Source organism: Trametes versicolor (genome assembly GCF_000271585.1).
Source record: "Trametes versicolor FP-101664 SS1 unplaced genomic scaffold TRAVEscaffold_5, whole genome shotgun sequence".
Taxonomy (NCBI): Eukaryota; Fungi; Basidiomycota; class Agaricomycetes; order Polyporales; family Polyporaceae; genus Trametes; species Trametes versicolor.
Genome location: NW_007360325.1, coordinates 2,381,802 through 2,394,315, shown reverse-complemented (window position 1 = coordinate 2,394,315; position 12,514 = coordinate 2,381,802). Strand labels below are relative to the sequence as shown.

The 12,514-nt window shown below is 61.5% G+C and overlaps 4 protein-coding genes across 4 annotated transcripts; 3 read left to right on the top strand and 1 right to left on the bottom strand.

The window, feature by feature from the left end:
* Positions 1 to 2,811: 2,811 nt before the first annotated feature.
* Positions 2,812 to 4,807, bottom strand: TRAVEDRAFT_58442 (uncharacterized protein). The gene is made up of 6 exons (XM_008039373.1): positions 4,413 to 4,807; positions 4,215 to 4,253; positions 4,015 to 4,158; positions 3,806 to 3,955; positions 3,531 to 3,750; positions 2,812 to 3,462 (listed from the first exon to the last, which is right to left on the bottom strand). Exons 1-6 carry the CDS (start codon positions 4,542 to 4,544, stop codon positions 2,933 to 2,935), a joined length of 1,215 nt encoding a protein of 404 aa, XP_008037564.1. The 5' UTR covers positions 4,545 to 4,807; the 3' UTR covers positions 2,812 to 2,932.
* Positions 4,808 to 5,365: 558 nt separating this feature from the next.
* On the top strand, positions 5,366 to 7,364 carry TRAVEDRAFT_167299 (uncharacterized protein). Its single transcript, XM_008039790.1, has 8 exons — positions 5,366 to 5,696; positions 5,817 to 5,879; positions 5,936 to 6,139; positions 6,211 to 6,348; positions 6,404 to 6,581; positions 6,659 to 6,805; positions 6,876 to 7,033; positions 7,087 to 7,364. Exons 1-8 carry the CDS (start codon positions 5,424 to 5,426, stop codon positions 7,195 to 7,197), a joined length of 1,272 nt encoding a protein of 423 aa, XP_008037981.1. The 5' UTR covers positions 5,366 to 5,423; the 3' UTR covers positions 7,198 to 7,364.
* A 940-nt stretch (positions 7,365 to 8,304) lies between these two features.
* Positions 8,305 to 10,298, top strand: TRAVEDRAFT_167296 (uncharacterized protein; the record flags this gene model as incomplete). Its single annotated transcript, XM_008039789.1, has 1 exon — positions 8,305 to 10,298. One exon carries the CDS (start codon positions 8,305 to 8,307, stop codon positions 10,015 to 10,017), a length of 1,713 nt encoding a protein of 570 aa, XP_008037980.1. The 3' UTR covers positions 10,018 to 10,298.
* A 325-nt stretch (positions 10,299 to 10,623) lies between these two features.
* On the top strand, positions 10,624 to 12,362 carry TRAVEDRAFT_20073 (uncharacterized protein; the record flags this gene model as incomplete). Its single annotated transcript, XM_008038990.1, has 10 exons — positions 10,624 to 10,700; positions 10,759 to 10,876; positions 10,931 to 11,101; positions 11,151 to 11,288; positions 11,359 to 11,502; positions 11,532 to 11,633; positions 11,755 to 11,841; positions 11,904 to 12,084; positions 12,131 to 12,255; positions 12,315 to 12,362. 10 exons carry the CDS (start codon positions 10,624 to 10,626, stop codon positions 12,360 to 12,362), a joined length of 1,191 nt encoding a protein of 396 aa, XP_008037181.1.
* Between the last annotated feature and the right edge of the window lie 152 nt (positions 12,363 to 12,514).

Here is a 12,514-nt window from a genome sequence, read left to right as displayed (position 1 = left end):
ATTGAGGAGATCTCGTCACCACGGACATCGAGCCGGCAGTCCCACCTTCTGCAGCACACGCACTCGGCCGAGGTGGGGCCCAGTACGCCCGCGATGCTTGCCGTTGCGTAACAGTTGCTGGCGCCTTACAGGCACCGCGACGGCGAGCTCTGCGTCGGGCTCGCCCGCGCCGTCGTCTCGGACCCCCATTCCCATTGAACCTTAACATTCCAAGTGGTATCAGACGTCGAAGTTCTTCCTCACCGCATCTCTTCTGTCGTGTAGGAGTTCGGCGCGCGAGCAGGACCAAGACCAGGACCGGCCGCGGCGCGTCCCCATTCCAGCGTAGAACTCGAGAGCAGCCTGTGCGATCAGGCCGGTTCATCACAGGGATTAGCGGCTCTTTGTGGGTGCGTTCATCAGCGGGCGTGCGGCCGCGCTGGGGGTGTGTCATGAGACGTGCTTCCGCGCGGGTGCGTAGGCGCATGGCTGCACCGTCCGGAATGCGTGTTGCGCCATCGATGAGGTCGATGAAGTCCGCGACCGCCCGCCGGTCCACCGCCCGGCGACCCGAGCCCTCGTTGTGTGCGCCCGCTGTGGTGCGCATATATAGGCCTATGCGTTATTTCAAGGGGAACCTGCCACGAGCCGTGCGGTAAGTGTCCGGAATCTGTGCTACGTCATGTATGTCCTACTCGCCGGGTCGTTTGACAGGGCGTCGTGGCTCGTGCCCACCGTATCGATCAGCCGCCATGGAACAGTGCGCAGTCCTCCCCGAAAGTGATACTCCCAGCAAGGTGCGATCGGCATCGACAAGTATTGTGGGTGCCACGCAAGAGACACCGCCACAGTGTCCTCGCTTGGACTGGTACGCTCGTTACGTAGTGTGGGGGTAGGCTGAATGGTGATCCAGGTGCGCACAGTTGGCTTCTTGGGTCACACCATCACCCATACGGGGTATACAAGGACCGGATATGTAATTTGGGGGCTTCGACAGCGAATTCTACACAGTAGTACATACACAGTGACAGCAGCGCGGACGGTGCGAAAGCGCGACGGGAAGGTATAATAGACAGCACCGGGCGAACTCCACATTCCAGACGGGACGGCCGAGTCGGGCGAAAACGAGAACCAACGACCCCAAAAACCAAGAGGATAGAATGTCCTAGGTGAGATGATTGAGTTCGGATCTTCCGGCGGCGCGCTGGCGAACGTCTGCACTGACCTGTCCTAGCAAACGAACGCAGGGCTCCCGCGCTCAAGTCTCGTCCGCGTCGCCCTCCTCCCCAACCGCGTCCTGGTGGCCGACCCACGGGGAGGGGTCCCCGAGCATGGCTTGGTACTGCTCCTCGGTAATTCGGACGAAGCGGATGGTCCCGTCGTGCAGTCCGCGCAGCAGGAGCTCCAGCTTCTGCAGGTTCGGGACGTCGCTGAGGTTCCTGAACGGGACCTCCGCCAAGGGCCAGCCCTCGAGGCGCACACGGTAGCGCGAGACGACATCCTTCATGTAGGCGTTGTGTGCCCACTTCATCGTCGCGTTGGGCTGCCCCGTGATTTGCGCTGTCGCAGCCGCGGGTCAGAAATGCGGGGGCAGTACGGCAGCCGGACAGGGCGACCTACAGAGCTGGTCACGGACGAGCCTGCGGACTTCCGCCCGGGTCTCAGTCATCCGTTCCGCGTATGGCTTCGGGGGGTTGATGCGAAACTTATGCAGAGACATGTGGGTGTTGGTGGAGGGGGAGGTGTGTCGTGGACCTACCGAGACGAGTCCGCCGCACGCTCCCTTTTATACCGCACCACCGACGGCGCAACCCGTTTCCCCAGTCGGATCGTCCTCTCGGGGGTGCGTGGCCTTGGCCATGGCGCAATGACCCGCGCAGAGCGAGGCTCGAGGATCGGCTCGACGGAGCGCCCTTCGCGAGCTTTGGTGGCTGCCGTTGGGGGAGGGCTTCGGACCGCCCTCATCAGGCAATCGAGCAGCCATTGGAGACAGGAGGGGGGGTGGGGAAGTGAGAGGCAGCGCGTCGAACGCGCTTCCTGGCCGGCGGATGAATTGTCATATAGGGCATCTCGACGCGAGTCGCAGGGGGGACCCTGAACACTGGGCGCAAAACACGTCTTGGAGGAGATCCAGGACGGAGACCGGGGACGTGGGCACGTTAAGCTAAGCGGCCTCGCCCAAAGGGGTCCTCGCGTCTCCGCGACGCGCCCCGCGCGATCGTGGACATCATCGGACGGCCACGGGGAGCGTCTCACATGAGGCAGCTGGCTCCTGCCAACGGGTGCGCGCTGGGTGCGAAACCTGCCGCGAAGGAACCGGGCGAGAATGCGGGTGGGACTGCTGCTGCTGGCCGAGAGGGGCAGCCTGCGCCCCGCGATCCCGTTCACATTCCAGATCCGTGGTTGCGCAGTGATGGAGATCCCTCCGCACGCAGCGATCGTCCCTCCGGCCAGCGATTGTGGAGGGAGCTGGATTGCCAGCCTCGTACGCGAACTTCTGCACTGCATCCTCCCTGCTGGCGCAGGCAGATAGCGTTTGCGAATGTCAATCAATCATGGGGTGGTGTACGGCGGCTGCCCGCATTGGCTCGCCGTGAGCAGTACGTCTCGCGCCCCTGCTCGAGACGCGTGTCTGCCCTGGCCTGGAGGTCGGACTGCTTCGTTCGTACTGCTTGCGTGCGGTGATCAGCTCTCCACGCGGCGACTTCTCACACTTTGTGTCACGTTTGCTTACAGGCTCTGGCGCCCGCTCAACGTTTGCGAAGACGCACCTTGCGAAGGGGCGGAAGTGGGCCCTGGGCAGCAAGATTCAATGAACCGCCGGTTCGGCCCAACACTCGCTGCAGAGAAGTAACAATTCGATCTGAGAAGCCGGCGATAATTTACACAGAAACGAACGTCCGTTCACCCACACAGCGAGCCTAACGGGACGATGCACGCGCCGCCCGAGGTGCTATAGCTCATCGGTGACGTGTCCCTTCGTCGTCTCCTCCGAAGCGGTCTCAGCCGGGGCGGCCTCCTCCGTCGGCGTCGCCGCAGGTTCGCCCGCGACTGGTGTCTTTGGGTGGCCGGTCTCCGCGGGGTCGAACACAATCTGGGCGCCGTCGCCGGTCTGTGCCATCTTCGGCCGCTCGGCCTCCTTGCGTGCTTCCTCCTCCTGGTGCTTCAGTATCCGGTGGATGGGATCTTCCTCCTTCTCCGCCTTGGGCTTCTTCATGGGGATTTCGGCGTTCGCACCGCCGGGCGCGTGCGGGTTGATGCCCGCCTTCAGCGCCGCCTCGAAGTCGATCATGTCGTTGTAGCCGCCGTGCGCGAGCTTCATCCGCTGCTCCTCCTGCTGGCGCTCGATCTCCTTTTCCCGCTCGTCCTGGTCCTCCTCCTCGACCTCTACGGGCGGAGCCTCTTTCGCGAGGGCCTCGAGATCGAGGGTGCCATCGAGGATGGAGTCGAAGAACTTCGAGAGCGGGTCGTGTTTGTTAATACCTGCAAGCAGACCGATGAGCATATTGATTGATGTAGCGAAGAGATGCGTCGAAGAGCCCGTCGCTCACCGTGGTAGCGGACGTAATCCGTGGCGCCCGGAGGGTAGTATAGGACTTTGGAGGATTTCGCGGGACCCTTCTCAAGACCCATCTCAAGCGAACTCTTCCCATAGCGGTCACGGTGGACGGCGAAGGTGATTTGGCCCTTGTACTTGTTGCCGAGTGTCTGCCAGAGGAGAGGAATGCCCTTGCCTTGGTTGAGAAGCAGGGCGCGAGGCTTGTCAATGTTCTGTACATGGAGTTGGGTCAAGACCAAGCTGTGGAGCGCTGCGACGTAAGCGTACCTCGCTAACCCAGGCGGGGAGGTCTTCGAGGTGGTAGACCTTCTTAACATTGTGTGGGATGTTCCGGGAAGCCCAGTAGTAGAATGCGCTCGCGGTCCGAGTTGGGTAATCGAAGTCAATAGGCTTCATGTCCTTGCCGCGCGGAAATAGCTAGGGTCACAGGGAAGCGTTAATGCGACGCCGAGTCAAGCGAAACGCGGGAGACATGCCTTGAGCGTCGGGAAGCCGGACACGCCCTGCTCTGAGCATAGCCGCTTGTTGCTCTGCTTGTCGCAGTCGACGGCATAGAACGGGATCATGGGGTAGACGCCAAGCGCGGCCTGGCTGAACTCGGGCGCCATCTTCTGACAGTGCTACATGGACTGTCAGGATCGTGCACACGCAAGGCTTGGTGGAAGATGAAACTCACCCCACACCATGGCGCGACAAACGCAACTACTGAGGTGGACTGTGAAGTACTCGAATTAGTCTATGATTTCCTGGAGGCACGAACAAGCGCTTAACCCCTAGACGGCGACAGTCCAGGAGTTCTGACGCGCCAGACGGGCATGAAGACGCAGTGCGACGCGTAGATAGCACGCCAGAAGTATCAAGAAGCAGTACGCACGTTCTCCTTCATCACTTTCTTCCAGTCCTTCGCGTCTATCATCTTGACGACGGTGTCTTTAGGGAAGAGGGCCGCCGACGCCAGCGAAGGCGTGAGGGCGATGACGAGCGGGAGCCAATTGTGCAGCTGCATGATGGCAAGAGGAGGGCGGGGATGCAGACAGACCTAGGATGGTGGGCGAAACGGCGGAGAGAGGTCCTTATACGACCGTCGCGGTGCGCGTGGGGAATCAGGCCGGCGCAGGCTGACGTGGTCAATTGAGAGCTGGGCGTTTCCCACCGCCCCGGTGCTGTCCTCTGCGATGCCGACGAGCATCGCGACCGTCCAACACGACGATTTACCCACGAAATATCCCTCCTGCGAGCCCATGCGGGCGGGTATCATCTCGAAGGCAGTGGATGGGAGCAGAGCAGCCGTCCTCCCGCTCTCACTCGTCCGACGCTCGTGTACGTGGCACCCCTGCCGCGGCTGCTGGGAGTCTGCTTCTGCCATATATGGCACTTTCCCACCGCCGTTTCTCCCACGCCCTCCCAGCAGGCGTTTAGACAGGAACACGTTTCACGCCAATCTCCTCCGCGCCCTCGGTGCCACACCACTCACTCTGCACCGGCCATGAGAACACTGGGCACCCACTCGTTCAAACACTTCTCCGAGGTTGTGCAACATGCTCAGGCTCGACGTCCGCTCCCGCCTTGACTCGACGCGCGCGCACTCAGCTGACCCAGTCGCCCGATAGTCCTGATGAGCCCTACACGTGTTGTGCTAACTGCACGCCTCATGTCGGCGGCGAGGTACACAGAACAGTCCACGTTATAAACCGGCGACAAGCACATTGACGCGGTTTCACTCTTCCTACCATCTCGTCTGCGATAAACCTCGTTCGCGCCCTCTCTGGAAGCTACAGCTCTACAATGTTCCCGCTGAACGACTTCAATTTCGTAGCCTGCGCCCTTGCCACCGTCTCGGCTGCAGTCGGCTACAGAATTTCTCGCGGGCGCACCCGCGGTGCGAATGGGTATGCACCTTGTCGACCGGAACGTGGGATCTCGCTCACCCTGCTGGTCCATCCTGCTGCCTTTGGGCCTGGATCTTCTGCGTGTCCTCCTGGCGCCCGACAGGCCGACCGAATTCGACCGGGCCAAAAGCCGCTTTCATTTCTTCAAGTTCCATCGCAGGAACAGCTCCGCGAGCGCCCGCGCCGCTAGTGTTGGCGTCACAGAACGCGACGGGACTGAGCCGCCACCGTCAGAGTGCAGCACGCCCCTCCCTGCTGGCCAGGAGAACGTAAGTGTCGCAGGGTTCCTCAAACCTTCCACCTGAGGCGCCGTGCACGGCTCTTCCACATCCCGCCCGTGCCTTTCTTCCCGCTCTGGAGCACACTGCATTGACCAAGAGCCTATACAGTTTTTAGATGAAGTCGAAGAAGGCTCCCTCAAACGGAAGCGCTCCGCCTCCCCGTCGGTCCCTGTAAGTTCGCGGACTCCCGCGCAAAGGCCCGCGGGGCGCTGATTGGACTGCTGCAGCACCCTGAGGATTCGTCACCAAAGCGGCTCAAGACGTCAGAATCTGAAGAACACGCCGATGCGCCCATCAAAATAGAGGAGATCGTCCCGCAATCACTGGGTGCTGCTTGCACCGATGTGACGCAAGCGTCTGCCGATATTGAAGCCCAGGCAGGCATGCAGACAGACGCAGCTGGCAGCGCTTCCGTGTCTGAACCCCACGATGTGTGTCTTCTCAATCACCGCGCGGGTTGCTGGACGTTCACTGAGTGCAATCCCCTGCCTTGTCCTCTCAGTCCCCCGCCGCGGAGCCCCCTGTCTCGCCAAGCTCTCCCCCTCCTGCGGTATCCCCTTTGCCTATTGCTCCTATTGCGAAGCCGCCCTTCGCTCTTCGAGCGCCAGTGTGGCCCAGCACTCCCAGCGCCATTATCGCAGTGAGTTCACCCGGAGTCCACGATCGGAATGGGCGCTGACAAGACGTCGTCGAAGGCCAAGCCGTCCTCTGCGTTCCAAGCCTTCTCGGGTAGCCCATCTGCCTTTTCAAGCGCTACCGCTGGCTTGTCCCCCGGCTGCCCTGTGTGGTCGACATCTGCCAATGCTACCACCTCCGCGGCGATGACCTCCGACCCTTTGGCGGCGCTGTCATACGCGACGAGTACGCAAACCAGTACGTAGGGCTGCAAGCTCGAGTTCCACCGCAGGAAGACAGCGCACCATCGCTGACCACCGCACACGTGCAACTAGCCGTAACGGGAGAAGAGGACGAGGAGGCCGTTGCCGAGCTTAAAGGCTCGAAGGTGTTCATCAAGCGCGGCGAGCGCGACTTCTGTGAAGGCATCATGGGCACCGTGAAGCTACTCAAGCACAAGGAGACCGGGCACGAGCGGATCCGTGCGTCATCTTCCCCACGTCTTGTTCCCCCTTGGGACAGCGGAACGACATGCTGAACGACGGCTGGCAGTGTTCCGCCGCGAGCCGGTGATGAAGGTGTCGATGAACGTCCGCCTGCGCCCACTCGTACGTTGCTCGTTTGACGAGGCGCAAGGCCAGCTCCGCGTCGCGCTCATGGAGCCTGCGGAGGACACACAGCAAGAACGCGTGGTCGTGTACGCGCTGAAGGTTCGTCCGCACGTGGCAGAACACGTTCCACCGTTGACACGCGGCGCGAGCAGAGGGGCAAGGCGTCGCGGACCGAGTTTGCGGACTTTGCAGAGGCGGTCATGGAGAGCGCGCGGGTCGTGCGCGAGCAGCAGCAAACTCAGGCTCCTGCGCTTGCGTTGTGAGCGCGCGAGCGCGTTCCACTGGCGCTGGTCGCGACGCTGCTTGTTAGCCAGCCTAACTTATTTGTTGCTGTATCACTACGTGTTCCTATGCTACCACGATGGTTATTCTCACGACAAACACTCTTGCTCTGTAAGATATTAGGAACGGGCCAGTGACACAACTCAAGAATAAATGACACACTATACCTGGCGCCGTGGCCCGAGTACGCTTATTATGGCAGGCGACTCTACAGGCGTAACGTCGGTCCGACGGCAAGCCCAAACACAATAAGAGTGGGACTAGGAACTCTAGTATCCGCCTCGCGCGTTCTGTTCACCGTTTCTAGTGAGCTTACATTGCTCTAGGCGGCGGGCGCGCGAACGCTAGTGTCGTGCAAGACAATTGCGTGGGTGGCGGGGTGTGCGGTGCCAACATTGACCACACCGCCGACGAACACCGATAGGCAGTGATAGGGCGGCAGAAGTCTGTGTGGCAGGTCATGCGAGGCCATCTTATTGTCTTTGACGACGGTGGATTTGTTCTGCAAAAGGCAGGCGTTGTACTTTGCGGGGACCCCGGGGCACCGTTTAGGCAACGCGGCCACCTAAAGACAATAGAGGCGGCACAATGAGCGGTGCTGGGTCCCAGGGGTCCACGTGGCCCGCGGTATGTGGGCGCGCGTTTACGCACTTTGGGCGGAGGCGGGATAGGCGCCGGCTGTGTTTATAGACGATGTTGATGTCCCCAGCCGAGGCCAATTGTCCCTACCCGGGGCGAGGTGGACGCACTTTTGTCCACTCTGTGCTCTTAAGCACCACCGCGCCGACCTGGACAGCCATCACCAGCTAGTCTAGTGCTCTCCGCCCAATCTTCGCTCTGCTCACCGCCGCTCTACGCCTCCGCCTCGACTTTACCGGGACTTGCCACCCTCTGTAGCCCTACTCAGCAACTCGCATTCGACCTTCAGCCAAGCTCAATTTCACGAGTTCAATACCTCCTTTAGAACCAGTTACGCCCCTCCTCGCCTCCTGTAAGCATTTCTTGTACCATTTGAAGCTGCGTTGGACGTGTGCTGACTCCTGCTCGAAGACGCCTCCACCACGCCCCAGCCTCCTCGAAATCCATTCATGTCCGCTGTCGTCTCCGTCAACTCCACCTTCAACACCTCGGTCAACGCTCCAGTTCAAGCCCCAGCCTACTCGTTCCTCGCCCACCCGCCGCCGCAGAAGAAACGCCCCACGCAGCCTCTCCCGTCTCCTCCAGTCCCTAGGCTTCCTTCCTGCGCGCCCTCATACCCTCGGCGCCGTTCTGCTACGACCTCAGCTGTAGCGGCGTGGGTTGCCGCAGTCCAACCCGGCTCTCCTGCCCCTCGCTCGCCGCGCCGTCGTTCTTCCATCTCTAGCGCCCGCCGTTCCTCTGGCGGTTCGCCTTGTATCGTCTCCCGGCGCCCTTCTGTCAACGCAGGCACCCCGCACTCCGCGTCGTTCCTCAGCTTTTCAGACTCTCCGACAGCTGCGTCGCGCATCGTCATCACCCCATCCATTAAAGACTTCAAGCCGGACCTTACCGCAGTCGGCTACACGTCGGTCTTCGTGCACTTCCCAGAGACACCGCACTCGGCTACTGTCTTCACGAGCAAGACCCGCCCGCCGCTGAGCCCGCAGCGCATCGCCCCTCGCTCCCCTTCCAGCCCCGTGCGGCCTGTAAAGGGACTCAAGTCCTTCCGTAGCCTGTCTGCTCTTAGACCCACGCGCCGCATCCGCTCCAAGTCGATCACCATGCGTGGCCCCCCTTCCCCTCCCCTAAACATGTCTATCCCTGCGAAGAAGTCGTCCGCGCACGCCAAAGCGTCGCGGGCGCAGGAGAGCGCCGCAGTGAGCGCGTCGAAGAAGTCCAAGTACGCGAAGTTCCGCCCGCCCCCTCTCGCGACGGAGCTCGCGCTCGCGCAGCTCGCCGATGGCGGCTCCATCGAGGATCACATCCGGAGATTCGCCGAGGCGCAGGCCAGGGCCGGCGGCGCGACCGAGATGACGCGCGACGGCCGCCTCGTCGGTGTGTCGGACGTGTACCGCGACGGCGCGGGCGGCGTCTGGCGCGACCAGGACGAGGAGTGGGAGTACGCGCACCTGCTCGGCGGCGACGACGAGTGGTGCGAGAGCGAGGACGGCAGCTGGGTGCGCTTCGGCTCGCCTACGAAGGCCGCGCGCAAGGCGTCCGTGGTCGTCGCTGGCGGTGATGTGCGCCGCGGCAGCGTGTCCAGCCAGGACTCCGACCTCGACCCGCGCTACGCGATGCGCGCGGAGGACGAGGGCGCGGACGACCTCGCGCGCTTCGGCAGCGCGCTCGCGCCCGCGTGCGCGCGCCGGCCCGGCATGTCCGTGCTTGCCATCCCTGCGCGCACCCGCCGCACCGCCAAGCACCTGCGCAAGCCCGAGTTCCTGCTCGATGCATTCCCAGTGCCCTCCTCTCCCACCTCGACTTCCCACCACCACGCGCCGCAGGCCGTGCAGCTCAGCGAGCGGCAGCTGGCGGCGAAGCAGCAGCGTCGCCGACCCGCACCTCTCACGCTCACGCCGCCGAGCCCTGCGTTCAAGTGCCCGATGAACCCACTGGACGCCGACCGTGTCCGGGACGACTTCCTCGCGTCCTCGTTCGCCCCTGCACACGCGCCGAGACGCACGCACTCTGCTCAGCCTCAACCTCAGCCGCAGCAGCCGATTGCTTCGCCGGCGCCGCCGCGTGGTGGAGAGCAGGCCGCGACGATCGTAGCGAAGAAGCCGGCCGTGAAGAACGTCCGGGGCTTCTTGCGCGCGATGGGCATGAAGAAGGGCGACCTATAGGTCGCTCCCCGTCCCTGGGGTCCCTCGAGTCCGAAGAGCCTTAGTCACTAGAGCCTCCGTGGTATGAACTTCGAGGGGCTCGCTCATTTACCGCACCGTTGGAACATTTCTGTTGTTTCTGTCTGTAAGGGTTCGCCGGCCGCGATGTCATCGGCATCAGCGATGAGTGTATTATTTTATGTATTGCCCTTGTAATCTGTAGTAGTATTGCTGTCTTGCGGTTTGATACCTCTTGATCCGGAATGTAGCCAATAGAGCCTTTTGCAGCCTGCCCAAACACGAGTGCGAGCCCCTTTCAAGCCATGTACGCCTTCATTGCCCTCCAAAGTTCGCCCACAGTCATACTTTTGAGATCTTCCGGAATTACAGCTTGACCTTCTCAAGTCGATCCTCACTACATGTCCGAGCGGCCGAGGAGGGAGGAGGCAAGACTAAGCGCCCCCTCGCTAGCGCTGAGACGCTCACTTTGGCCAAACAGGACCAAACGGCGCGCCCGTGACGCACCGCAGACGCGCGACGCGTCTTGCCACACGCTCCGACGCGGTACCTCGGCCCACGACTCTCACGCTACAATACTCGACATCGTACATCACGCACACATACAGCATGGTGCCAGATGAACAGCTGTTGCGCGAGAAAGCGTTGGAGGTCATCACCGGGGTCGTCAAAGAGGACAAATTGCAGTAAGTGTGTCCTGTTGCCACATTGCGAAAATGGGTGGTTAACACCGCATTTTTGCAGCGAGTTCACCTACGGGACGTTCAGGAAGGAAGTCGAACAGGCTTTGTCCCTAGAACCCGGGACCCTTGATGCCCGAGAGCTCAAGGACATCGTGCACGCGGTCGCGAAGGAGTATATCGTGAGCTCGGGGATAGCAGCCGCTCCAACCGCATGTATTGACCCTGTCATATAGAGCCAACTAGAAGAAGCCCCAGAAGAGCCACCGAAAGAAGAAAAACCCGCGAAAAAGAGAAAATCCGCCGGAGCCGCACCCAAAGAGGCGCAACCCCGAAAGTCGCGGGCGAAGAGCGCAGCGACGGCGGCTTCGAGCAAGAAGGCCAGCAAATCCGCCTTTCGATCTGCGGTCGGTGCTAAGTTTAAAATCCGCGCTCCATATACGTGTACTCATCGAGATGCCGGCACAGTCCGTGGTCCCTAGCTCCGATGAAGACGCCGGGAGCGATACGGCCGCGGGTCCGTCAAGCAGCAAGCCAACGCCTCGGGCACGGGTCGCGGCGGGCACGAAGCACGTCGAGGAGGGCGGTTCTGAGGTAAACCGTGCATCAAACGCCAAACAACACGCTAATCTAATAACGCGCCTATGGCCCGAACGTCGATCAGCCCTCAAAGCTCTCGAAGCCACCTTCCGCGCGCACGAGCGGCGGCTCCGTAGCCGCACACAATGGAGAAGAGGCCGCTTCTCCCGCGGAGCCAGCAGCAGATCGTCGTGGTGAATCTGCGCGCGACGGCAAGCAAGATGATCCGGTGCGTCCCCCGACGGCCTTGGCGGGCAGGGTGCTCACCCGCGTGCATCACGGCAGAAGAGCGACTCGGAGATGTCTGTGTTGATCGACGAAACGCCCGTTCGGAAGCGCAAACGCAAGGGCGAGAGCGGGGTGAGTGTGCGCGAGGGCGTGCTCGGTTAGCTTTTACTCACTATGGGCCCTTCCGCAGGAACCAGCCGTAAACACCGTCGCTCGCTGCGTTCGCTGCCATGCGCTGACCAGATAATTGTAGAAGGCTAAGGCACCGAAAGGCAAGAAGCGGGGCGAGACCGCCGGAAAGGAGCTCACCAAGGACGAAGAGACTGTGAAGAGGCTCAAGGTCGGCATATCGTGACTCCACGTCACACGCACTCTTCGTTAACGTTTCAGCGGCCGTTCTAGTCGCTCGTGGTCGCCTGTGGGGTGCGCAAGGTCTGGGCCAAGGAGTTCAAGGACGTCGAGAAGCCCGCGGACCAAATACGACGGCTGAAGAAGATGCTCACCGATCTCGGTATGAGTGGGCGCATGAGCCTAGAGCAGGCCAAGGCTATCAAGGCGAAGCGGGAGTTCGAACAGGAACTCGGTGCGGATCATACATGACGTCCCTTGCGTGCAGCGCTCACAATTAGCTACAGAGGACGTCCAGGAGTTCGCGAGCAAGATCAAATCGGGCCCGTCAGCGAGCCGTCGGAAGAAGGATGCCGTGAGCGACAATGAAGAGGAATCGGAGATCGAGGTCGTCCCTAAGCGCAAGGTCGGTGCTCGCATTCATTTCCACCACACAACCCTGACGACATCGTACCGTGCTTCTAGACCGCCCGACAAAGTATAATGGCATTCCTGGGCGACGAGAGCGAGTAATAGCCCCGCCGTCTCCTCGGTGCCCAGGTCCATCGCGTGTTTTCTGTTGTTGCGTGGATTCGCGAAGCATTATGAGTATTTCAACTATCTAATTCGAAGCTATCGCTCGGTTTTTACGACGCCTGTGTATAGTAGCGAGTGCGCGCCGCCGA